Consider the following 27,250-nt stretch of genomic DNA (forward strand, 5'->3'; position numbering starts at 1 on the left):
AAAAAGTTTCTTTTTTGGCATTAAAATTCTCGCCATAGAAAAGAAAATTTCACAGTCGGTAATATAATTTTTTTTTCCAAAATAATAATAGTAAGATAAATATTTCAAAAAAAATTATTCTAAGTACTGCATATCAAGATTTATCTTGTAGGAAACAATAAAGCACTACAAAAATTTTTGTTAAAGTTTAAGAACATGGCGAACGATTTAAATTTTCCCGCGCTCGAGTGCAACGCCATCTGCAAGTTCAAAATTTCAATCGAGTGCAATTTCTAGGTTATGTCGTCATTGTTGCAAACTTTACCGCGATTCTCGTGAGATCAACGCCGAGGAGAGAGAATATACAGAAATAAACACAAGTAGCACACAAAAGTCTTGAAAAGTGTAAGTCTATTTTCGACAAAATGTCCTCGCCAAATAAAAAGGTAAAAAAAGTCGAGGACCCTGGGGATGGTACGGAGTATGACCTTGAAATTCAGAAGGCTCTCGAAGAGATCGACGGTTGTCAGAATCAAATTGATGGACTCAACGAGAAAGCCAGCGACGAGATCCTCGAAGTCGAGAAGAAATATAATAAACTGCGTAAGCCTTACTTCCAAAAGCGTAACGACATCATCAAGAGGATACCAAATTTCTGGGTCACTGCTGTATCCTTTTTATTATTGTCACAATTGTTTTGCTCTTTGTTCATTTAGCATTGATATATTTTGACATTTCCCGGCTATGCCGGCGTCCACCGGTGATAGCGGCCATCTTGCCGAGACCTATATATCTCAAAATCCAACGGATCACCAAACTTTTTTTTATACGTAATTAATTATTTTTTTACTCCAGGAGAAATAATGTCTATTTTTACATTTCATATTTTACTCGTTAATTCGATTCAATAATGATCTAAACAGAATGGGGAAATTTGTTCGACACCATTGTTCAGTGGTGACAATGAATTTCGAACACCTAAATTTCAATAATTTCAATTGTTGTCGATTTTCGAATTCAATTCTTTTAATTCTAAACTAATTTTGATTCTAGTTTAATTCTAACAAACTGCTTACAATCAGCAAAGTTGCTTGCTCCTAAAAGTTATCTATTTTCGGAAATAATTCTCAATATCAATAACAATCGTTATAATAACAATGGTAATGAAAATAATGAGAATGAAATAATAGTATTACATTTGTTTCAGTTTCATTAGCTATGTAAACATTTGATTGAATGGAATTAATTTCATTGTATATATGATAACAGCATATTTTCTCTTAACTTTTCCACAATAGTTCGTAAATAATAAAAAAATAGCCGATATTCTCGAGGAAGAGGAGGAAGATGCTTTACGATTCTTGAATAAATTGGAAGTCGAAGAATTTGAAGATATTAAATCTGGTTATAGAATTAATTTCCATTTTGGCAAAAATCCGTTTTTCGAAAATGACGTTCTAACAAAGGAATTTCACCTTGGTTCATCGGGTGAGTGAATTTGTTTGAATTCAATTTTTATCCTAATCGCATTTTTTTATTTCACTTGCAATCTTTACTTCAATTTGAATTTCTAATTTCAATTGTAATTTTTATTTAAATCGTGATTTTTATGTTAACCTTAATTTTTATTTCAAAATTCGTAATTTTTGTGTTTTAAATAATTTCAGGGATCATAGTATCTTTTCACTTACAATATGTGAAAAGGTGAATATTTTGCTAAAATAGATGACAAAAATAAAAATTATAAAAAAACTCTTCAATACAATTCAATTATTTTCAAAAAATTTAAGAGAATTTTTTGTAAGAATCAATTATTTGCATAAATAATACGGTTTTAAGCATAACTTCAATTATTTTTAAAAAACTTTATAAAATTCTTGACAAGAATTCAATTATCTTCATAAATAATAACATTTTTCGCAAACATTTAATTACTTTCAAAAATTTAAATAAAATTCTTGTCAAGAATTCAATTATATTTAAAAATAATCATATTCTAAGCAAAACTTCAATTATTTTCAAAAAATTTAATTAAATTTTTGCCAAGAATTCAATTATCTTCATAAATAATAAAATTTCTTAATTCTTTCTAACAAACATTAAAATAAAAAAATCCACTTTTTCTTATAAAATAGTTAATTTTAATCTATTTTGCACTAATGAAAATTAGGTTTTTTATAACAATTTATAAGTCTTAACTATTTTTATGTTTTGGAATATTAAATAAAATTTACTAATTCAACTAAGATTTTTAATTAAAAATAAGTTTGCTTAATTATTTTTTGTTAGTATTTAATCTTCAAAACTTTAAATTATAAAATTTCATTAATTTAAAATTTTTTAAAAAACATTTAAAAAGAATAATTATAAAAAAAAATTAGGAAAAATGATGATTTTTATGAATAATAATAGATATATATTTTTTATTTTAACATCATTCACAAAATTCTTGTTTTAAAATATGTTTAAAAAAATAATTTATCAAGTTTTGTTAAATTGTTCCATAAATGTAAATAAAAAATTCACAAATTATAGTTTCGAGCGATTGAATATGAAAATTATTAAAACTTAAAATTAATAAATTGTTTAAAGCTTAGAAAGAAATTAAAATTCGAGCTTAATTAAAAATAAAATAAATTACAGAAGTTAATTGATTAAAGACTTTGACTATTTAAATTCAGAGTCAATTAGGATTTGAATCGATGAGATTTTCAATAATATAGAATTTAAACTTATTGAAATAAAAATTAATTAAAAACTTTTAAAAACTAGTTTTGATTGAAAATATTAACAGAAAGTTCAGAAAATTGGTATAAAATAGGTGAAAATGAAAGGAATAGATGTGAAATAGGTGGGAAAATGTAAAAAATCTGTCAGACTGTGATCCCTTTTAATTGAAATTTCATCTAATGCGACGAAAGAATAAAAGAAACTCCTGCTTATTTGCAGGAGATCCAGCATCACATAGTACGACAATTCGCTGGAAGGAGGGTACAGATTTAGTGGAAAGAGCAAAGGCGAATGCCGCTCTGAAAGGCAGAAAAAGGCCACTAATTCATAGAACGTTTTTCACTTGGTTCGCGGATCACGGTGATCCAAGTTCCGATGAAATCGCCGAACTTATTAAAGATGACTTGTGGCCCAATCCTTTACAGGTAGGCAAATTTTAACAAAATCATTTTCAAATTTTTTTCCTTTATACATTGTTTTTAAAGAAAGAAATAAAGAAGAGACTTCCTTTTTTTGTAAAGAAACTTTATTTTTGTAAAATTTAAATATTTAAAAAATTTAATTTCTCGTTTCAGTATTATTTGGCTCCCGATATAGAGGGCGAAAATGGAATCGAGGGTGATGGTGAAGAAGGTGAATCCGAAGAAGAGGAGGAGGAAGAAGATGGAGTCGGAGAAGAAGGTGAAGAGGGCGTCGAGGTCGAGGAAGGAGAAGACAGTGTAGAAATAATGGAAGACGGACCCGAAGAAGAGGAAGAGGAAGAGGAGGAGGAGGAAGCCGTGATTGAAAACGATGGTGAGGAAAATTTTCTCTTTTGAAATAAAATTTTTTACTTCTCCTTGAAATAAATAATAAAAATAACGAATTAATTTTTAGATGGGGAAGAACCAGAATAGAGAATAAGGTAACTCGTACAGTTGAAAAAAAGAAAAACCAACAAAACAATTCGAAAGAATAATTATGTGACGGAAACATTCTTGAAAACGAATGTTAGAATAAGAATTGTCGCGCGCAATTACGAACACCTGCCTGGAGTCTTTTATTATATATAATAATTATATTAAAATTAGAATAGGCTTCAATTTAAGTTCAGACATCAAGCAGGAGCTCTAATCGACAAATTGCTGTGCACACAAAATCAATTTTATAATATAAAAAACAAAAACTTCCCCGAACGAGGTACAATTGGCAATCTAATAGAGACGATAAAAAAGAAAATCTTTCGACATCATTTAACAATAATGCGCTGTGCGCAAAAGACAAATGAGAATACATCTTAAGTTTGCTTTTATTTTACTAAAAAAAAAAGATGAAAATTTAAAAAAAATGACAATCCGTAATATTAAAATTGTGTAGAAAAAAAAACACGTTACAATAATCAGACTTGTGATGTATTTGTAAAATTTATTGAGTCTAAATATCAGTCTTATATTGTAACGTGTCACACGGATTTCGTACGGGATGAAGAAGATATTTTAAAATCAAACTGACGAATAATTTTTATTTATTGAGTAGTATTTTTTTTTTTTAAATATATTGTAGATAATTACGTGCAGTTAGTGATTTACTTTTTTTTCCCCGTAAACTTTTTTGTTCGTTATTTAGAGATGCAAATGTGATATATATTTTTTTTACTTATGAATCTCGGTGCGTTTTCTTGTTTTCTGTTTTAATTTTTCATTTTCACAATTTGTAAATAGATATGTATAACGTCTCTCAGAGTAGTTTAATGAAAATATTTCAATTATTAAAAATAGAAGTTAAAAAAAAGTAATCAAAGATTGCCATGTGCCTCGTTCATTTGCATCTTCCTACACTCTTTTTAATTAATAAGAAAGAAACTCATCATTCGCGTAAACTTCAAAACTGTTTTGCATCGACGAACATTAAAATATATAAATATATTAGATTAATTTTCAAGTATAAGAATATTTTCGATTACTTCTTTCATAAAGGCGTTTGAAAAAAAAAAGATTTAGAAATAACAATCAGGGATTATAAAACAGCATCACAGATTTTAACTTGTCAAACATTGACGTATTTGTGTCAAACAAGACAAATCGTAAAAAAAATAAAGTTGTCAATTTCAAGTATAAGAGAGTAGTGGTATTTTATTTAATTATTAAAATTTATTTTAATTCGCTTTTTCTAAACGTAGAGAAGAGAAAATCAAATTTTTTCGAGAGTGGGTAATTATTTTTTATTTTGAAAAAGATTTTCAGTCATTTATGAATGCTTTCTATTCTTTGCTTTTTTTTATATTTATTTGTGGGGGCGACAAAAATATTTGGAATTTATTAGTATGAAAGTAAACTGTGAGAGATTTACAAAGTTAAGTGTCTCATATTTAAGAGAGTGGGTCTAAACGTGCGAAGCCTTAATTTTTTCACAATGATCAACATTGTTTGGCGGTGGTTTTAAAATTATACGTGTCAGGGTCACGTGACGTCAGAAGATTCATAAAACAAAAAAAAAATAATACAAAAAAATTAATCTCAACTTTAAGGCAATTTCGGTGACCTAATTTTTATTTAGTTTCAAATTTAACAAGGGTTCCGTCTCATTTAACACAAGACTCTGAAAATTGGAAGATTTTCGTCTTCGCCATATATTTTATTTTTCAAGTTGAAAAAAAATTATTTTAGTTTGGATAAAAAAATGAAAATAAATTGGACACGAATAAAAATTGATTAACAAAAATAATATAGAAATAAAGGAGAAAAAAAAGTATGTTTAACATTGAAATTTTGGAAAAGAAATTTTCTAATTATTATCGTTTTCTTTTTAGTGCGACGAACAGGAAATATTATCGCCACGCTTTTTAAGAGTCTTACTTAATATCTCGTAATACTCATGCACGCATTTAGCAGTTTTTTTTTTATTTTAACTCTTTTATTTGGGACTGCTGAACGAAAGGAAAAGAATAAACATATGTGTTGAGAAAAAAGGGAACCGAAAGACAATCTTGTTGGCAAAACTTAGTTTAGTTGCATTTTTTTTTTCTTTTAAAATCTTTCATTACAAAATTTGATCGTAAATTTTTTTCGTTTTAAAAACAAATTAATTAAAATAATAATTAATCTATTAATATTAATCAATTATTTAACATAGTAATTTATTAATATTAATTACTTAATAATAATTGTTACTTTATTAATATTATTATATTAAAATATTAAATAATTATAATAGTTAATTAATATTAAATAGTTAATAAATAATATAATAACATATTTTCCATTAATTCGAATTTTTATTAACAATTTATTCCGTTAAATTAAGTCATTGATAATTTTTAATAAACGAAAATAATAATTACTGAACAAAATTCGATTTAAATATTATTTTGAGAAATGGTAATAGAAATAATAATACTACTAATAATAATTATTATAATAATATTAATATTTATAGTAATAATAATAAATTTAAGAAACTAATAAGAGCAAAAAAAAAAATTTGAGTGTGTGTTAAAATTTGTTTTTCAGTTTCAGAATAAAGAAACCATCCCCTTTCTATGAAATCTTTCACTTCTTGGTCCATGACACTCAACAGACTCTCCCCAACTCTCGTTTTTTTTGTGTCATTCTTTCTCTCTCGTTGCACATTATAGAAACGAAGAGGGAGAGAGAAAGTGAACTGCGACAGATCTTTCAGCGAGCTTTTTAACTTTCTTCAGCTTTGAATTGCTTTGAGGTTTTATTCCTCGACGTACTCTCGTACGAAGCGGTTCTGAATGCAAGTGGTTGTGGACCGTGGAAAATTTTAGAAACGATTTTTCTATTTTTTTTTTCTTTGAGATTATCGAAGAAAATAAAAAATTAGTTTCGGAATTTTTTTGGACAATTTTATTCTAAATGGAAGACTACTGGAGAGAATTTTGAAAAGTGTGAATGAAAAGAAGAAGGAACTAGTGGAAAAGACGAGGGAAAAGGAGAAAAATTTGAGAAGAAAAGGAAATTAGAGAAGAGGATAAAAATTTTTGTCGAAGGAAGAGAAGATTTATTTTTTGATGAAACTGAGTCAGGAGGATTTATATTGAAATTCTAAAGAATGGAGTTACAGACGAGGAGTGTTGTTCTCTTTGGCCTGATGCTGATACTATTAGAAGGCAATTATAATTTTATTTTTAATTACCATCTATTAATCTATTAATTTTTATTATCTATTTTTTTTCTTTTTCTTATGAAATACTTGTCACTTTAAACTCAATTTTACTAATTTTATTATTTTATCCTTTTTATATTTTAATTATTTAATTAAATTATTATAGTACTATGATAATTATTAGTATTATTTATTATCGGTATTTTTTATTTTAATTTCGATTAGGAATTTTAATTTCCTCTCATTTCAATGATGAAATCGAAAATTGAATTGAAATTGAAAAATCCATTGACTTTGATTAAAATAATAGTCTTCTTTTTTATTGCAGATAAATTATGTTACAGAATTGAAGTTTAAAACTTTAACAAAGTAGCATTTCGAACCCATAATCAATCAATTAAATATCAACCATGATGAGACCGTGACCGTAACAGAATCATAATTCTCAATTATTATACATTTGCATCCTGATTGATCAAGTCAGATGACTTTCGAATAAAGCTATTTAATTTTAATTATTTAACTTCAGAATGAGTCACAAATTATAATTTTTGTTCACACAAAATTTCTCATTTCCGATTACTAAGAATAATTTAATTATTCCACCAGTGGAAACACGACTATGAGCATTTTTTCTATTTATTTATTTATTTTCTCTATTCTAATTAAAGTTTTTTTAATTCTACTAAAATAAATTCAAATAATAATACAACAGCAAATTTAAAATTGAAAAATAGAAGAAAATTTTCTTTAATTAATTTTTTTGTAACGAAATTTCTAATTTTAAAATTCTATTAATAAAAATTCGAATAATAATAAAAAATCTAATAAAAACTGAAAAATAACAGACAATTATATTAATTTATTTTGTAACGAAATTTCTAGTTTGAAAATTCGAATAATAATAATAATGATAATAATAATTTACAATCTAATTAAAATTGGAAAATAGAATAAAAATGAACAAAAATTAGAATGCAAAAATTCTTGTGTTAAATTTATTGAAAATGCATACGAGAAATTTTACTATTTCGATGTTTTCTTATCGCGACTTGCATTCGAAAATCTCCCCGGGGAGATTCGACTATGAAATACGATATTTGCGTCCAGTTGTAAATAGAAGATAAATTTGTCATGGTAATATTTTACTTCTAAACCTAGTCCACATGAAATATGAATATAAATAATGTCCTTGCTCTCTTTCTCTAATCGATCATGATAGTGACACCCTTTTTTCGAGATCGATTCCATATTCTACTGAAATTTATTTAAATCATAAATTAAATTTTTATTTATTTATTCTCTAATCAAGTTCGAAAAAATTTATTCAAACTTTACGAAATAAAATTCTATTTCTAGAGTGTAATAAATAATTTTGCTCCCGCACTATATCTATATAGAAGTGCGAAGAGAATTTTCATTTCGAAAAAATTTAATAACTGAAAGAAAAAAAATTCTACAATACTATTTTTGTTTTTAAACAGAAATCAAAACACAGCCGGATAAATGTTGCGACCTCGGAAAAAATTGGGGACGAGAGGGTTTGAAGTGTGAGAAATTTTCTGGTCCCGTTTCTGGAGTTCCCGAAGACGAACAGGAATTTTGCCTCCAGGGTGTTAATGTTTGTTGCATCAGAGAATATCGAGAGAAAGGTTGTCAGCAAGGAAAGGACGATGCACGTGCCGGAAAAGGGTGCAATTCACCAGGTGAAAATAAATCTTCAGCTTTTGTTGAAGACTATCGAAAAAATTGTTGCGATGGATGCAAACTCGGTGAGTATATTTTTAAGTTCACTACGTTTATAATCAATTTAGAAATCCAATATTTAATTAATAAATAAATAATATATTTAAATAAATAATAAATTTAATAATAATAAATATTTTTAATCTAAGATGAGATTTCAATTCAGTGTTTATACTTTCTTATCCTAAAGTTCTGAACGTTCAAATGAGCGAAATTTCTTTATTTCTTCTTCAAATTAAATTTTTATTCTAATAATTTTGCTCTACTATCAAAAAAATTAATTATAAAGTTTCTAAATGTAAAATTTAATTTCTTAACTATTGTTGCAATCGGTAATTGAGAAAATATTTGGAATAAAAATTATTTCGTTCATTTGAACGTTCAAAACTTGTTGATCATTTTTTGTACTTTAATATTGGACGATTTTTGCATTTAGGAATCCAAAGAGGATCACGAGGTCAAGGTTGTGCTTTGAAGTACAGTTTGGGTAACCCCTGGGACCCAGCATTTCTGGAGTGTTGCCATGAAGCTTCTCCAACAACCATTAGCACTGAGAGCAATGAAACCTCTTCCACCTACGATTCAACGAAAGCAACCGATACATCATCTGTAGCCACAATTAATGAGAACGAGATCACTGGGAGCTTAACCACAAAACCATCATCTTCATCTCCACAAGCATCACTAGGTATTGTCACAATTCTACTGATGAAGGAATTTTTTCTCGAAAACGAAAAATTAGATTTTTTTGTCACTAAAAGCCTTACGATTGAATAATTAAACTAATACGTCAATGAAGATTACTACAAATGATCAAAGATAGAAAAAAAATATTCTAGATAAATGCAATAACATTTTTTGTCTAAATTACTGATCAAGAAACTATTTTATTATTATTTTATCATTAAACTATTTCCTAAAATTTTTAACATTCAAACAAACGACGTTATTTTTGGTACTATTTTAAATTCGAATTTAGTCAAAAACTATTATTTTTTATATTAAAAAAAATTAATTCTAAACTTAATAAATGCTGAATTTACATTAAAATAAAATAAAATATTAAAATAATATATTAAAAAATTATTATATTAAAATAAAATAAAATGAAATATTTAAAGAAAAACAAAGTTTCGTTCATTTGAACGTAAAAAATTTTAGTGAAATATAATTTAAACAAAAATTGATATAAATTTGGATGGAAAAAGAATCTATCTTCTAAATCGTTGATTATAAACGTTTTGAACTTCACTGACGTAAGAAATAATAACAAAAATATTTTGTTTATTTATCGAGAACAATTTTTTTTAATTAATTTAAATATCTAATTAAAATTTTTAATTTTAAACTAAAAATTTAATTTAATAATTAAATTTCACTAAAACGTTAAATTAAAATGGAATAATTAAATTTAATTAAAATTTTAAGTTAAAATAAAATAATGGAGTCTAATTAAAATTTTAAGTTAAAATAAAATAATGGAGTTTAATTAAAATTTTAAGTTAAAATAAAATAATGGAATTTAATTAAAATTTCAATTATAATTTAATTTTAAATTAAAATTAAAATTAAATAAAAAATTAATAAAATTCATTATCTTCAATTTGAAAAATCTTGAATATTTCCGGTGGGAATAATTTATGCAAGGAGATATTTGATGGAGGAAATGTTTAGAAAGAGAATTTTTATTGTCTTTAATCTAGATGACATCTGTCAAGTAATGAGGGGAATGCTTTGCACCGAGATTTGTGTACCAACTCCAGGTTCTTTTTATTGTCTTTGCAATGAAGGATCGACACTCTTAGAAGATGGAAGAACTTGCAAACAAAATTCCACCGTCGACAGGTACTTAACTAATTATAATATTATCTCTATATTGATGAAATCAGACTTTTGTTATTAAAAACATAAATAATAACAACACTACGCATTCTAATACAAAACCCTCAATTTTTTCTATTTCTGACAATAATTTCTTTTTAAATAACTTAATTCTTGAAGAACTATTATAAAATTATTACTTTGAAAATTATTTAATGAATAATTTTACTTAAATATTTCGAAATTAATTGAATTTTGAAAGAGTTACGTTTACACTTTTCATAAACTTCAAAAGGTTTCGATTTGAAATTTTTTAAAGTTTCAATTTCAAATGAATTTAATTAGAAATTTTATTGAAAATAATTAAATTCATATGCAACTAGACGTGAATTCAATTTTTTAAAATAAAATTTCTCGAAACAATTCAATTATTCTTAAAAATTTTTATAAATTTCTTGTCAAAATGTCTAATTATTTTAAAATACTTTGCAAGAATTCAATTATTAATACAATTTTAATAAAATATTTGAATTCAATTATTCTTAAAAATTTTGATAAATTTTTTTAATTATTTTCAATAAAATTCTATGAAAGATTTCAATTATTTTCAATAAAATTTCTAGAAAGAATTCAATTATTCCTAAAATTTTTTATAAATTTCTTGTCAAAATTTCAGTTATTTTCAATAAAATTTCTCGAAAGAATTCAATTATTCCTAAAAATTTTTATAAATTTCTTGTCATTTGTATTATTTTTAAATACTTCGCAAAAGAATTCAATTATTTTCTATTAAAATTTTAAGCAATTAATTAGAATTCAAATTGAATAAAATTTGATTAAATTCAAAAATTGTATAAATTGTAAATTAAATTCAAAAATTGTATAAATTGTAAATTAAATTATCAAAATAGATAAAATATGTGCAGAAAATTTTAAATAAGCGAAAAAAAGTGAAAGTGAAAAAAACAGTGATCTTTACAATAAAATTGTTTTTAGAAAATTTAAAAAATAATTTTCCAATTTTCAGATGCAACACCGAAAGCAATCCATGCGAACAAAATTGTACAGACACGGGACTTGCAGTGCTTTGCAGTTGCGATGAGGGCTATCAACTTGCAAATGATAATCATTCTTGTACTCCAATAACAACTGAAATGGGTAATTCGACAACGCGTTATGAAGAAAATGAAACAACACCAAGATGTCCTGCTGGATATCGCTACAATTCAAAAAATCAAGCCTGTGATGGTACGTATTGAATTTGATTATAGGATATGCTGGATGCTGTGCTATTTTTGCAAAAAAAAAAAAAAAAAAATCTTTCACCTGCTATTGCTTTCTGTGTACCATCTGCTTAATGTTGCCTGTGATCATTGTGACTTGGCTCGAATCTCCCTATGATCAGACATGGACGAATGTGAGGAAAATCCTTGTTCAGGAGAATGTCAAAATACAATAGGATCTTACTTGTGTGTCTTTGAGAAACAGGAAAAACCTAATATCGATTCCACAGCTCAAGACAAGGGACAGAGTTGTCAACCTGGCTTTTATTGGGACAAGGGGACAGAAAATTGCGTTGGTATGAAAAATAGTTGATTTTGAAGAAAAAAAGAATTGATTATATATTTTTTAAATATAATATTTTCTTTGAAAATGATTGAAAGCTTTGATTTAAAATAATGTTATTTTTTCTTATAGATATTGACGAGTGTGAGGAAATTTCGGGCGTTTGTTCCGAAGATGGACATATTTGCGTTAATATGCAAGGAAGTTTTATTTGTCACAAGTCCCAGAATGCTACAGATTGTCCTTCGGGATTTAAATTTCATTTGGAAAACAATAAATGCCTTGGTAAGAGTTTCTTCTTTTTAAGACATTTTTTTATTTTTATTTTCTATTTTATTCGTTTTTTTTGTTTTATTTTAATTTTTAATTTTTTTTTATTTTCTATTTATTTAATATTTATTTAAATTCTATTTATTTAATTTTGAATTAAATTTAAATTCACAACGTTTGTGATCAACGATTGAAAGAAGAGAAATATTTTTCACGACAAAATGCTTTGATTAGAAGTTTTTCTTTTCTAAATTATATATAAAAAATGTAGGTTTTTCATACAAAAGTTTGTAAAAAGTTGAATAGAAAAATACTTTTTTTTTAAATCGTTGATTAAAAATGTTATCAACTTCGCACTAACGTTCTAATTTTGTAATTAAATTAACTGCGAATTTTGTAATTGACAGATATTATTTTCTTTGACAGATATTGACGAATGTGCAGAGGGACTTTCAAATTGCATGCCAGAAGTGGAAATATGTAAAAATAACGAGGGCAGTTACGACTGTGAAATTATTTGCCAAAAAGGTTACGCATTCAATGCCAATTTAAGTTCCTGCGTTGGTAAGAATTTTCTTCAATTAAAATTTTTCTTATTTTTCAATTTAATTTAATATAATTTAACTTAATTATAAAGACTAATTTAATTTGTATTCTTTTATTTCACTAACAAATTTGGATGAATATTTAAAAATACTTCCAGCTCCGTAATTCTTCTTTAACTAGTTGACTGACTCAAAAGAGAAAAAAAATCAGCATGCAATTTGAAAATTTCAGCATGTAAGTAAATTATAGAAACTCTTTTTCCTCGTCTTTAGAAAATTACGTTCACAACGTTTATTTTTGGAGACAATAGAGAATTTTGTAAATTTCCTAATTCGAAATTTTCAGATATTGACGAATGTTTGGAAATGAAAAATTCCTGTCCAAATACCGAATCACTTTGTCTAAACACAATCGGTAGCTTCGAGTGTATAAATGCAAATGAAAATCAAGGATTTGTAATAACTAAAAATCAGGATATAAATTCTCAAAATGAAATTATTTGCACACTTGGTTACAAGCCATCGGCAATTGGCGATTCATGTCTAGATATTGACGAATGTGGGGAGAATATTCATTCCTGTGAAGCGAATGAAAAATGCGTGAATGATCCCGGAAGTTACAGATGCGAGAGTTCTTTGGAAGCACCAAAAGAAAAAATTAATTTTCAAGAAGCTGAAGTTAAGCAAAATGAAATCAATAAAAACGACACTGATTTAAAATCAAAAGACGAAGATCTTTGTCCTCCGGGATTTTCTTTTAGTAACGAAACCATGAATTGCAAAGGTAACATTAATAATTAGACATAAATTAATTAATATTAATACAGGCCTCCGATATTATGACTTTTTTCCATTATTTTCCAAAAATGCGACTTTTTTCGACTTATTTTCAAAAATTGCAACTCTTTAGACTTTTCTTCCAAATATTTCAACAAAATACCATATTTTTAGTATAAATTGCAAATTATTTCGATTTTTCTAGTGTGAAAAATAATTTACTAATTAAATTTTTGAAATATACAATTACAATGATTTGGAATAATTAAAATTTTGTAAAATCAACTTTTGAAGAAATTTAATTCCAAATTTTGTGAAAATAATTAAATTCTCAAAAAAATTTAACGAAAAATCTTCAAGTTTAAATTTATGAAAATGAAAATTAATGAAAACTAGCTTCTAAAAACTAATATTAATTTTTTTTTCAAATAAAAGTAATTTTAACCTTAACATTTTGCAGGAAACAATCATTGTGAAAATTTTAAATTAAAATTCTTTAAAAAATGTAGTTTTTTTTTAAATTATACAAAAATTCTTTTAAGAAATTAAATTATTTTCGAAAAATTAGAATATTTTTAAAAAACTAATTCTTAGAATTGTTTTATTACAATTTATTAAGATTTACTTATCTTCGAATAAAGAAAATTTAATTTGTTTAAAATTTACTTCTTTAGATTCTTATTAAAATTTCGGAAAAATCATGTTTATATTTATAATTAAAATACTTCAAAAATTTGATTATTTATTTTATAATTTTAAAAAATTCAATTATGTTTAAAAATTTTTGTCATATTTCAATTATTTTAAAACGATTTTACCAAAATTGAATACAAGTCTTCAATAGAAATAAATTATTTTTATAAATAATAAAATTGGTTGTAGAATAAAATTATTTTCATAAAATATAACATTCTTCCCAGGAGTACAATTATTGTCAAAAATGTTTGTAAGAATCTTCGAAAGAATTCAATTATTTTTGTAAAAAATAAAATTCTTCAAAGCAATTCAATTATTTAAAAAATTTTAATAAAATTTTTCCCAAGAATTCAATTTCAATTTTCACAGGAATTCAATTAGTTAAAAAAGAATTTTCTTTAATTCTTTGTCAGATTTCAATTATTTTCAATTTTTTAATGAAATTTCTCGATAGAATTTAATTATTTTCTACTAGTTTTAAAAAATTCTGAGAAATTCGATTATTTAAAAAATTTAAATAAAATTTTTCACAAGAAATTAATTATTTTCATGAATAATAATAATTTTCTCTGGAATTCAATTATTTTTACAAATAAAATTCTTTACAGGAAATCAATTCTTTAAAAAAATTTTTAATAAAATTCGTTGCAAGAATTCAATTATTTTCATAAATAACAAAACTTATCGCAGAATTTCAATTATTTTTTATACAATTTTAAATATAATGATAGAAAATTGCTTTTATTCTTAATTTTTTTTTTAAATTTACCGAAAGAATTCAATTATTTTTAAAAATTTTGGTAAAATTTTAGATAATAATTGAATATTAGAAGAGCTATTGTGTGAATTTTGATAAATAATTGAATTTTGAAGAGGGTTCAAATTAAAATCTTTGAAAATTTGAATTTATAGTTACAATATTCTTATGATATAAAATAATGATTTTATCACTCTGTCATTTAAAATTTTTTAGTATTTTTAATCGACTAAAGCGACTTTTTTGGTGTCTTAAAGTCGATCCGAGGCTTGTTAATAATTACAATAATATTAACAATAAGTCTGTTAAAAAAATTTACTTAATTTTCTGATTTAATTTAATTTAAATTAATTACCTACTTAATTTGTTAATTAATTAATTAATTTATTTATTTATTTAGATATCGATGAATGCATCAGTGGATGGACAGCTTGTGGAATTGGCGAGAGATGTAGAAATTTGATCGGTGGCTACGATTGTATTCCAACTTGTAATCGGGGTTTTGTTTTTGAAAATGAAACCTGTCAGGATATAAATGAATGCACATTGAATTTGCATTCGTGTTTCGATCGAACTCATCGTTGTGTCAATACAAATGGTTCTTATGCCTGTGAACCAAAAGAAAAGGCAATTGGCCAAAAATTTCGACCAAGAAATTGCGAAAGAGGTTTTAAGCAAAATACAGAGACGGGAAAATGCGTCGATATTGATGAATGTCTCGAGGGACCTGGTTGCCGTGATCACGAACGATGTTTCAATACTTTTGGCAGTTTCGATTGTTCTCCACTGTGCACCACTGGATGGTATTTTGATCCATCGATTAAGGGATGCAGGGACGTTGACGAGTGTCTCCTCGGTCGTCACTACTGCAAACAAGTATTTTTTTGACAAAAAAAATGTTTTTCTCTTTCTATTTTTATCTATTTTTATATTTTTATCTATTTAATCTATTTAATCTATTTTTTTATCTATTTCTATCTATTTTCGTCTATTTTTGATCTATATTCTATTTATTTACAATTTTTTACATTAAATTATTATTTTTTGTATTAATTATTATCAGTCTAAAGTTTTGAACTTTCAAAACGCCTGTTAAGTTCACAAGCGTTTATGATCGTCGATTGAAAGAGAAAAAAATATTTTTCTTAACAATAAAATATTTTGTTTTTTTATCTATAATCTATAATTATTCAAATTAAATTTTTAATTCAAAGTAAACTTTAATGGAATAAATTTTCTTAATGCAGGGAACGGAAATATGTGAGAACACAAATGGCTCCTATGTCTGTAATCCTGCGCCTCATTGTGGACGAGGTTTTCGACGTATTTTCAATGGAAGTTGTTTGGATGTTGACGAGTGCGCTGAAAATCTTCACTCGTGCTCCTTGGAATTGCATCGTTATTGCGTTAATCGTGAGGGTTCCTACGAGTGCGTCACACGTTTACCTTCTTGTTCTCCAGGTTACGAGTATTCACTTTACACTCGACATTGTGAGGATATTGACGAATGTCTAATTGGAAAATACAATTGTGACACTCGCTTGTCTGAGAGATGTGTCAATCTACCCGGAAGTTATAGGTGAAAATTTTAATTTACAAACGAAAAACAAAAAAATTAAAATTTAAATTTATACTCAAATTTTATTCTTCTACAGTTCTGAAGGTTCAAATTAATGAAATTTATTTATTTCTTGTTCAAATAAAATTTTTATTACAATAATTTTGAAACACTGGCAAAAGAAAATTAATTATAAAGCAAAAACAAAATTAAATAATTAGAATCTTTATATTTCATTGTTTTCTTACGTGAGGCAAAAGCATTGTATTAAAATTTTGAATTTAAAGAAGCAATGAATAAATTTCGTTCATTTGAACATTAAAAACTTTAGAGACATATTAAAATTGAATTTATATTCAAATTTTAATTGAAAGAAATATTTGAACTTGAACGAAATTTTTCCGAAATGAATTTTTATTTTGAAGAGACCTTCTCATAATTGTTCATTTATTTTAGATGTGAGAGACCTCCGCCTTCAATTAAATCGTTACAAAGAAGACCAGCCTGTCCTCAAGGTTATCGATATCATCCAATTTGGCGGAGATGCTCCGGTCAGTTAATTATAATCAAAATTCAAATTGATTAGAATAGTTTAGAGCTTGAGTCTATATTTATTTTCTAAATTGGAGATGTTTTCTTTTTCCGTAGAAAAGCAATTTAGAATTCAAAATAGAAACTACAAATTCTCAATGGGAGACGAACTCTAGAAGAATTAGTTTTCAAGAAGATGAAATTTATTGTCCAGATCTTTTTGAATTCGTGCCATGTCGCATTTTCAATTGCATGAAAAATCTTTGCAAAATTATCTAGCATGCTTTCTATATTTTCCATTTTCTATTTTTATTTTCTTAGTTATCATTTTTATTTATTTCTATTTTCATTAATTTCTACTTTTATTCATTTTTGTTGGAATATAAATACTAAATGCTTAGAAGTGAATTGAAATGCTTAAATCTTTACGAATGAAAAATAAATTGAATCGGATTTTTAATTACATTTTTTTAATAGACGTGGACGAATGTGTGGAAGGAAGTCACTCCTGCGGACGAGAAGTTTGCTACAATCAACCTGGAGGTTATAGTTGTGCGAAACATCCCACACCGATTACAAGAAGAACAGCTCCTCCATTTACTTCATCAGTTTCTGCGGCTTTCACCAAAGCCTGTGCCGATGGCATGAAGTATTTAAAATTTTTATTTATTTTTTCAATTCCTCTAACAGGGTTGCCACAAAAATTTAATTTTGTTTTTCCCTGCTTTACAGACAAAATTTTAACTTCTTCCCTGACCCTAAAGAATATTTTGATTCATTCTAAAAATGATTAGATGCACAAAAAAAATATTCTATTACATTTATTTACGAATTTTCTAAATTGTAAAATTATTCAAAAACACCAATAACTTCATTTTCAAATAATATTTTAAACATTAACTTAGATTTTCGAAATTTTCAAATCAAACCTTTTGAAATTCAAAAATTTATAAAAATTAAAGGTGACCGAGTGATAAAATCATTATGGTATATTATAATATAAAAATATTGTTACTGTATCTTCTTTAAAATTATTTTCATCATTTCAATTCAATTATTATTTTCTAGAATTTTTAACTAAAATGAATTCTTTGATCAATTATTTAAATCAATTATTTTCAATCATTTTTGAAAAAGTTCTTTTAAGAATTTTCAAATTCATTATTTGTTTACAATTCAATTTTACAAAATTTTGATTAGTTCCTTAGAATTTTTATTTAAAAGCATGAAAAATTCAAATTTTCAAAGATTTTAATTTAAAACCTTTACAAAATTCAATTATTTCTAACAATTGCAATTATTAGTAACTTCTCCAAAATTCAATTAACTTCAACTGAAATTGATTTTTAAATCAATTTTCATTCAAAAATGCTACGAGAATTCAATTATTTATATACAAACATAGATAATTTATTGAACAATTGAATGTTTCTTAAAATTGAATTCTTATACATAATTTTACTAACAAATTTTTAAATAATTAAATATATGTTTTGTATATATAATTGAATTCTTCCAAAGAATTTGAAAAAAAACATTTTTTTAAATAATTGATTTTTTCGAGGAATTGAAATTAAATTTTTAAGAATAATTACATTTTTTGAGCAATTCCTGTCAAAATTGTATTAAAAATAATTGAAATCTTGTGATGAACTATTTGAAAATATTTGAACTATTTTTGAAAATAATTCAAATTTTGCCATGAATTTTATTTAAATTTTTGAAAATAATTTTTAATTCTTGTGATGAATACTATTATTTATAAAAATAATTGAAATTTGCAATGAATTTTATTTAAATTCGTTGAAAATAATTGAATTTTGTCGAAGAATTTTGCTATTAATTTACAAACATAATTGAAATGTTGACAATTTTTTAAAAAAATTTTTGAAAATAATTGAATTTCTGCGAAGAATTTTATTAGTTTTGAAAATAAGTTAATTCTTGTGATGAATATTGTTATTTATGAATAGAATTGAATTTTCCAATAAATTTTATAAAATTTTTGAAAACAATGGAATTTCTGTAAAGAATTTTAATATTTATTAAGATAATTGAATTCTTTCGAAGAATTGCGTTAAAATTTTTTAAAAATTAAAACGAATTTTAACAGAATTGAAATTAAAATTTTCCAAAAAAAAACTTAATTAAATGATTTATAAGTAATAACTTTATGGCAGTTCTTCAATAGAATTAAGTTATTGAAATAAATTATTGTCTGAAATAGAAAAAATTTAAGGTTTTTTTAAAATTCGTGGTAATTTCATAGTTTATGAGGCAAACAAAAAGACACAAAAATTCAGAATTTTCTTATAAATTCTAAGCATTTAATTTTTTCCAATACTTTTAATTAAAATTCCTGACTTTTCCCTGATTTGTGTCAAAACTCTGTCTAATTTACTTCTAATTTAATTCCACAAAATAATGTTTCCATAAATTTTCAGATATGAAAAAAATCAAGGATGCGTGGACATAAACGAGTGCAAGGAAATAGAGGACGCATGCAGTAGCAATGAGAATTGTGTGAATAGCATTGGAAGTTTTGATTGTAAATGTAGAACTGGATATCGTAGGGATAATTTAACACAGGCTTGTGTTGATATCAATGAATGTCAATTGAAATTAGACAATTGTTTACCAACGCAAAGATGTGATAATACACTCGGTAGTTTTGCTTGTGTGAGATTTTTATCATGTGGCACTGGTTATACATTAAATGCAGCGACGGAGATTTGCGAGGATGACGATGAATGCGCACTTGGATCGCATAATTGCGTCGATGGTTATTTTTGTCGAAACACATTGGGTTCATTTCGATGCTATAAAGTTAGAGGAAACGTGACAACAACTCAAAGACCAACGACTATAAGACGATTGCCAAGTCGATATCCTGTAAGGACGACGACACCAAGAATAACTTCTAAAACAACGCCAATGATAACGAAACCAATCACTGTTGTAACTACTCAAGCAATGAAATCGACAACCACTGAGAGGATTATTTCAAAAAGTACATCTCCTTTGCAGACAAATAAAAATCCTGAAACAAGGTCAGTGTGTTTAAATAAAAATTTGTTATATAATTTATTCAGAAAAATTATTTTTGAACCAAAAGGTTTTAATCTTTAAATTTTAATTCAACATTAAAATGTTGAATTAAAATTTAAAGATTAAAACGTTTTTGTTCAAAATAGATTAAAACATTTTAATTCAACATTTTGTGATTGTGTCTAAAATCTGTTTTAGGCCTAAAATACAATGTCCAAAGGGGTATGAGAATGGGAAAAGTGGACAGTGCATTGATGTGGATGAATGTAAATTAATTCCGAATCCTTGTAGCAAAAGGAGTATGCAAATGTGTATTAACACTATGGGATCGTATCGATGTGAGCCGAGAATAATGTGCGGACCTGGATATCAACCAGATCCGAAAACCGGAAGATATTGTGTCGATGTCGACGAATGTGCTGAAAATATTCACGAATGCAGCAAGGGTCAGACTTGCGAAAATAGACAAGGTGGTTACGCATGTATTTGCCCACCAGGTAAATTTTCAATTTTTTTCCTACTCCATCAGTGTAACTTAAATTTCATAACGAAATAAAAATCGTAAATGAAATAAAAAATTCGTAATGAAATAAAATTCAAAACAAAGTAAATTTTATAGCCGAATAAAATTCATAGACGAAATAAAATTCATAACCAAATAAAATCCATAACGAAGTAAAATTCGTAACGCAGACTTCACACTCGATAATTAATTTTAAAAAAGTAGCAAAAAGTATAGCTTTCAAATTTAAAAAAAGTAGCTACCTATCGAAAAATTAAACTTGACGACCAATTAACTCGTTTTAGAAACCTCACAAAACTGACAAAAATTCCATTCCATATTTTATTTTCCTGTCTTTTTCCTAATTTTCATAAAAATTATTTACTTCTTTCTTATCCTGCTAATAAATTAAATTCCATCAACGAAATTTTATTATTCATGAAAGAATTTAAATATTTATAAAAGTAATTTAATTCTTGCAAAGAATTTTATAAAAATTTTTAAATAATTAATTTCTTTCGACTACCTAATTTTATGCAACTCCTAATTTAAATAATTGGATTTTCTGAGAAATTTGTATTATTCTTGAAAAGAATTAAATTCTTAGGAAGATTTTTACAAAAAAATGTTTAAATAATTGAAATCTATTTGGAAGTTTTATGAAAATAGTAGATATTGAAAATCATTGAATAGCGAAAAGTTTTTAAAAATAATACAATTTTACAAAGAATTCTATTAAAATTTTTGAGAATAATTGAATGTCTGTGTGGTATTTTATTAAATTTTTTTAAAAAAATTTATTATTTATGAAAAGAATTGAATTCTTGCAAACGAGTTTATTGTTATTTATGAAAATAATAATTGAATTTTGCAAAAAATTTTATTAAAATGCTTCAAAATAATTGAAATTTCGGAAATAACTTTGTTAATTATCGACACAATTAAATTCATTCAAAGAATTATTTGTGTATAAATAATTGAATTCTTGGAAAGAATTTTATTAAAGTCTAAAAGAATAATTGAATTATTTGAACAAATTTAATTAAAATTGTATTAAAAATAATTGAAATCCTGAGACGAATTTTATTATTTATGAAAATAATTAATTTTTGCGAAAAATTTTATTAAAATGTTTAAAAAGAATTTAATTTCTGTGAAAAATTTTTTTATTTTTTAAAATAATTGAATTTTTTATAAGAATTTTATAGACATTGTTTTAAATAATTAATAATTTTTTGGAAATATAATAAATATTATGAAAATTTTATTTTAAATGATTGAATTCTTGTGGAAAACTTTATTTGTGAAAATAATTGAATTTTTCAATTAATTAATTTAAAGTAGTATTAAAAATAATTGAAATTCTTCTATGAATTTTATTATTTATGAAAATAATTTAATTCCTGCTTAGAATTTTATCAAAAATTTTTTTAAAAAATTGAATTTCCATGAAAATTGTTATTATTAGTGAAAGTAATTGAATTATTGTCAAGAATTGTATAACAATTTTGTTAAATAATTGATTTTCTTGAAATTTTTTTCAAAATGCTATTCTAAATTAATTGAATTCTTGTGGAAATGTTATTATTTATGAAAATAATTTAATTTTTGATGAATTTTATCTTTTTTTTTTAATAATAGAATTTTTTGCGAAATTCTATGAAAATACTAGATAGTTTTAGTAAATGAGTGTGAAGCTTGGTAACAAAGTAAAATTCATAACCACATAAAACTCATAAACGAAATAAAATTTAATAATTGTTGATCATATAATTTTGCAGGACACACAGTGGTATCAAACAGGGATTGCGTTGATGTTGATGAATGCAGTATTTACGGGGATAAATTATGTGGTTCAGGTGGTCGATGTGAAAATACAGTGGGCTCATTTCATTGTAAATGCGAAACGGGCTTTGAAAATTCAGCCCGAGCTGGCGGCTCGTGTCAAGACATTGATGAATGCGCAACAATTCAAGGAGTTTGTCAACACACGTGCTCAAATACGTGGGGCAGTTTTAGATGTGGATGCAAACCCGGCTACCGATTGAATTCAGATAACAAGACTTGCTCGGACATTGACGAATGCATGGAATTTAAAGAAAATAATCTCTGTATTGGAATGTGTGACAATACACCGGGTAGCTACAAGTGCCAATGTCCAGAAGGCTACCGACTTGGAGAAGATGGACGCACATGCCAAGGTATAATAAAAAAAAATCAGCGAGAAACAATTGTAAACAATTATAGACAATTTTTACAATTTCTAGTATTCCAATATTCTAAAATTTCTAATTAAAATTCTGTCTTCTTCTATATTAATAATCAGTGTATTCCGGTAATCTGCTCGCAATTTAAAGTTATTTGTTGTTTCCTTTTTTGTTTCCTAACTTTTTTAATAAATTTTCTTTTGAAATATTTTCAATTTTAAAATTAATGTATTAAAATTCAGTGAATTCTTGCAAAGAATTTTGTCAAAAAATTTGAAAATAATTGAATTTCTACGAAAAATCTTATTTTATGATCTTATCTTATCTTATTTATGAAGATAATTGAATTCTTAGCAAAAATTAAATTAAATTTTTTTTTTAAATAATTGAAGTTTTGCTTAAAATTTTATTATTTTGAAAATATATTTAAATTTTTTTAAATAATTAAAGTTTTGCTTAGAATTTTATTGTTTTTGAAGATAATTGAATTCTTGGCAAGAATTTCATTAAAATTTTTGAAAATAACTGAAGTTTTGCTTAATATTAATATTTTAATATTTTTGAAGATAATTGAATTCTTTTCAAGAATTTAATTAAATTTTTTGAAAATAATTGAAGGTTTGCTTAGTATTTTATTATTTTTGAAGATAATTGAATTTTTGTCAAGAATTTTATTTTATTTAAATAATCAAAAATAATTGAAGTTTTGTTTAGAATTTTATTATTTTTGATGATAATTGAATTCTTGTTAAAAATTTAATTAAATTTTTTGAAAATAATTCAAGGTTTTATTATTTTTTAAGATAATTGAATTTTTATCAAGAATTTAATGAAATTTTTTGAAAACAATTGAAGGTTTGCTTAGTATTTTATTATTTTTGAAGGTAATTGAATTCTTTTCAAGAATTTAGTTAAATTTTTTGAAAATTAAATGTCTGCGAAAAATTGTATTTATTATTTATGAAGATAATTGAATTCTTGGCAAGAATTTTATTAAACTTTTTGAAAATAATTGCAGTTTTGCTTAGAATTTTATTATTTTTCATGATATATATTTAAATTTCAGAAAATAATTGAATTTTTTCGAAAAATATTTTAAAAAAATTGTTTTTAATTGAATTTCTTCATGAAATTTTAATTAAATTAAATTAAAAATAATTGAATTTTGCCAAGGAATACTACTATTTTTATTCTTTCGTGAAATTATATCAAAATCTTTTTGAAAATAATTGAATTTTTGCAAAAAATTTTACTATATTAAAAATAATTGAATTCTTGCGAAGAATTATATTACAATTTTTGATAATATAAACAATAATAATTAATTATGTACTTAGTAAGTGGATTTTTTAAATTTTGATTATGAAATTATTCAAAAATTTGAATTTGAAAATAAAACATTGTATAATTTGCATAATAATAATAAATTGAATATTTGCTAGTATTAAAATATTTTAATTAGAAATTGAATAGAAAATAAATTCATAAATAAATAATTTTAATTTCATCAGTAAAAATGTTAATCTTTTATCTAATATTTTAATTTGTAAATTGATAATTTAATTAAATTAAATTTTAATCTCTACTAATCGTTTTTCCAATATTTCATATTAGAAATTAATAATTTTAATTACTATTAATTTTTCTCTTCTAATATTTTAATTTACTAAATAATAATTTTAATTTCTATTAATTTTTTCTTCTAGATAATGATGAATGTTCAATGGGACAAGTTTGTGGCAATTCGAATGAAATGTGCCAAAATACAAGAGGTGGTTATCGATGCAATAAAATTGATTGTCCTTCGGGTTATTATTTAGATAACGAAAAAAAGAAGTGAGTATATTATTAAATTAAAAATAATTACTAATTAAAAAAAATAGTTTTACTTATTGCAATTTTTTATTTTTGTATTTAATTATTGTAATTATTTTCTTCTTTTCTAATTATAGTAATTAATAATTACTTTTTCTTTTTGTATTATTATATTTATTTTCAATTTTTCTAATTATTATAATTATTTCCTATTTTTCTAATTATTGTACTTATTTTCTATTTTTCTAATTATTGCAATAATTTTTTTTTCTAATTAATTGATAGAAATTTTTATTTTGTTTCTTTTTTTTCGAAATTCGAATTCTAATTAATTAATTTGAAATTTTGCAGCCGATGTGTGAAGGCTTCGCGATATTGTCAAATAACGGATCAGGCGTGCTTGCGACAACCCTCGCATTATTCCTATAATTTCATTACATTCGTGAGTAATTTGCCAATGCCAAGAAGTGGACAGTTGGAACTTTTTACAATGCGAGGAACACATTTACCCGGATCGTCATTGCAATTTAGCATGTCATTTATTGAAGCTAGAGCACCACCGGGAGTTATTCGAGCAACCGAATCATGTTTTGCAATGCGTAGACCAGCACCATCGCAAGTTGTTCTCGCTCTCGTTAAATCTATTCAAGGTCCACAAGAAATAGAACTTGATCTTAGCATGGAAATTTATCACGATGCAATGTTCGTTGGAAGCGCTGTTGCTAAGATATTTATATTTGTATCGCAATACGAATTCTAAAATTTTATTCTTTTAATATCAGTTATTGCATTTTTTTTCTATTAAAATTTACGTATTTTATGACGTAAATTTTGTAATTTTTAAATCAACGATTTTCTCGATAAAAAAAGAAAATTTTAGAGGTGAAAAAATATTTCCCTAGAAAATGAATTTAACGATTTATTTTTTTCTGTATTTCGAAAGATTATTATTCGACTTTTTAATAATAGTGAATAGTTTTAGAAATATTTCTATATATGAGAATGAAAAATTTATTTTCTTAAAAAAATGAAGTATATGTGTAATTATAAAGATTTATATTTTATAACTTTTTCATTATAAACTTATATAAGGGTTTAATTAAGAAAGAACTGTTAATGATAAAAAAAGAGCGAATAAAAAGAAATATTATATGTAAATATTTCATTATTCTACGCAATAAATTATAAGTATAATGTAGACTGACTAAATAATTATTTTTCATGATTATAAACGTGGTCTTAAAACGCGAATAATCGTTTCAATTTGGAATCGTTAAATTGTGAAATTCCAAATTGTATCGCAGGGAAAAATCGAAAAAATTTCAAGAAATTATTATTAAGACTTACTTGGATTCTGGAAGAAGAAATTAGAATTGTTTACCTTTGTAGAGATTAGCCGGAGAAGCAATCGGAATTGAGATAATCCACCAAATTAATTAACTGGAAAAAAATAAATGTAATTAATTTCAATTCATTATTTTTCAATCGTATGCCATAATTTTGAATAATTTCAGATTCAAACTTTTAAAAATTCAATTATTAACTAATTTACTAATTAATTATTCTTGTTTATTAATTTCAAAAATTCTTCACAAGAATTCAATTTTTTTCATAAATAATAATATTCGTAAGAATTAAATTACTTTTATAAAATAGTAAATTTTTTTGGAAAATTGAATTATTTTTAAACAAAATTTTAATAACATTTCACGAACGAATACAATTATTTTCTAACATTTTAATAACTTCTTCAAAACAATTCAATTAATTTTTATAGTAAAATCTTTGCTAAAATTCAATTATTTTCAAAAAAATATCACAAAAAAATTTAATTTTTTTCTTAATTCGTTATAAAATATTTAAAAATAATTCAATTATTTTAAAAAATTTTTATAAATCCTTCGAAACAATTAAAATTTTATTTATAAATAGTTTACTATTGCAAAAAATCAATTATTTTCAAAAAAAAAATCCACGAAAGAATTGAAATTTTTTTCTTAATTCGTTTTAAAACATTTCAAAAGAATTCAATTATTTTCTAAACTTTTTATAAATTCTTCGAAACAATTTAATTTTATTTATAAATAGCAAAATTCTTTGCAAAAAATAATTTATTTTCTAAAATTTTTATAAATCCTTCGAAAAAATTCAATTATTTTTAAAAAATTTATAAATCCTTCGAAATAATACAATATTATTTTTATAAATAGATAGTAAAATTTTTTGCAAAAGTTCAATTATTTTTAAACAAAATTTTCATAACATTTCACGAACGAATACAATTATTTTAAAAAATTTTAATAAATCCTTGCAAAGAATTCAATTTAATTTATAAAATTCTTTGCAAAAAATCAATTATTTTCTAAAATTTTTATAAATCCTTCGAAAAAATTCAATTTTATTTATAAATAGTAAAATTCTTTGCAAACTTCGAAAAAATTCAATTTTATTTATAAATAGTAAAATTCTTTGCAAAAATTCAATTATTTTCAAAAAAATTCACGAAAGAATTTCAATTTCTTTTAATTTGTCATAAAATTTTTCAAAAAGAATTCGCAATTATTTTCTAAAATTTTAATAACATTCAATAATTAA

At 24.3% G+C, this 27,250-nt stretch overlaps 2 protein-coding genes across 3 annotated transcripts; both read left to right on the top strand.

Moving 5' to 3' along the window:
* Positions 1 to 281: 281 nt before the first annotated feature.
* On the top strand, positions 282 to 4,805 carry LOC122504367 (protein SET). Of its 2 annotated transcripts, none has more exons than XM_043615447.1 (5): positions 282 to 647; positions 1,278 to 1,467; positions 2,938 to 3,134; positions 3,285 to 3,504; positions 3,586 to 4,805. In XM_043615447.1, exons 1-5 carry the CDS (start codon positions 405 to 407, stop codon positions 3,603 to 3,605), a joined length of 870 nt encoding a protein of 289 aa, XP_043471382.1. In that variant the 5' UTR covers positions 282 to 404; the 3' UTR covers positions 3,606 to 4,805. The 2 variants fall into 2 exon arrangements, with proteins under 2 accessions (XP_043471382.1, XP_043471381.1); XM_043615446.1 differs by having other exon boundaries at positions 283 to 647; positions 2,929 to 3,134.
* Positions 4,806 to 6,200: 1,395 nt separating this feature from the next.
* On the top strand, positions 6,201 to 25,505 carry LOC122504369 (fibrillin-1-like). The gene is made up of 18 exons (XM_043615448.1): positions 6,201 to 6,820; positions 8,301 to 8,588; positions 8,999 to 9,250; positions 10,266 to 10,407; positions 11,411 to 11,631; positions 11,789 to 11,962; positions 12,082 to 12,234; positions 12,646 to 12,783; positions 13,111 to 13,548; positions 15,395 to 15,870; positions 16,242 to 16,573; positions 17,009 to 17,103; positions 17,561 to 17,732; positions 19,528 to 20,133; positions 20,330 to 20,628; positions 22,415 to 22,834; positions 24,547 to 24,676; positions 25,007 to 25,505. Exons 1-18 carry the CDS (start codon positions 6,763 to 6,765, stop codon positions 25,413 to 25,415), a joined length of 4,803 nt encoding a protein of 1,600 aa, XP_043471383.1. The 5' UTR covers positions 6,201 to 6,762; the 3' UTR covers positions 25,416 to 25,505.
* The last annotated feature ends 1,745 nt before the right edge of the window (positions 25,506 to 27,250 follow it).

This window comes from Leptopilina heterotoma, unplaced genomic scaffold (genome assembly GCF_015476425.1).
Source record: "Leptopilina heterotoma isolate Lh14 unplaced genomic scaffold, ASM1547642v1 Lhet_292, whole genome shotgun sequence".
NCBI classification, from domain to species: domain Eukaryota; kingdom Metazoa; phylum Arthropoda; class Insecta; order Hymenoptera; family Figitidae; genus Leptopilina; species Leptopilina heterotoma.

Bases quoted from the DNA above. Each gene is read 5' to 3' on its own strand.
- LOC122504367 (XM_043615446.1), top strand. From the start codon at position 405: ATGTCCTCGCCAAATAAAAAGGTAAAAAAAGTCGAGGACCCTGGGGAT. The intron at 1,468-2,928 runs GTGAGTGAATTT...GCTTATTTGCAG, and splicing joins ATTTCACCTTGGTTCATCGG to GAGATCCAGCATCACATAGT. The intron at 3,135-3,284 runs GTAGGCAAATTT...TTCTCGTTTCAG, and splicing joins TGTGGCCCAATCCTTTACAG to TATTATTTGGCTCCCGATAT.
- LOC122504369 (XM_043615448.1), top strand. From the start codon at position 6,763: ATGGAGTTACAGACGAGGAGTGTTGTTCTCTTTGGCCTGATGCTGATA. The intron at 11,963-12,081 runs GTATGAAAAATA...TTTTTCTTATAG, and splicing joins GGGGACAGAAAATTGCGTTG to ATATTGACGAGTGTGAGGAA. The intron at 13,549-15,394 runs GTAACATTAATA...TTATTTATTTAG, and splicing joins CGAAACCATGAATTGCAAAG to ATATCGATGAATGCATCAGT.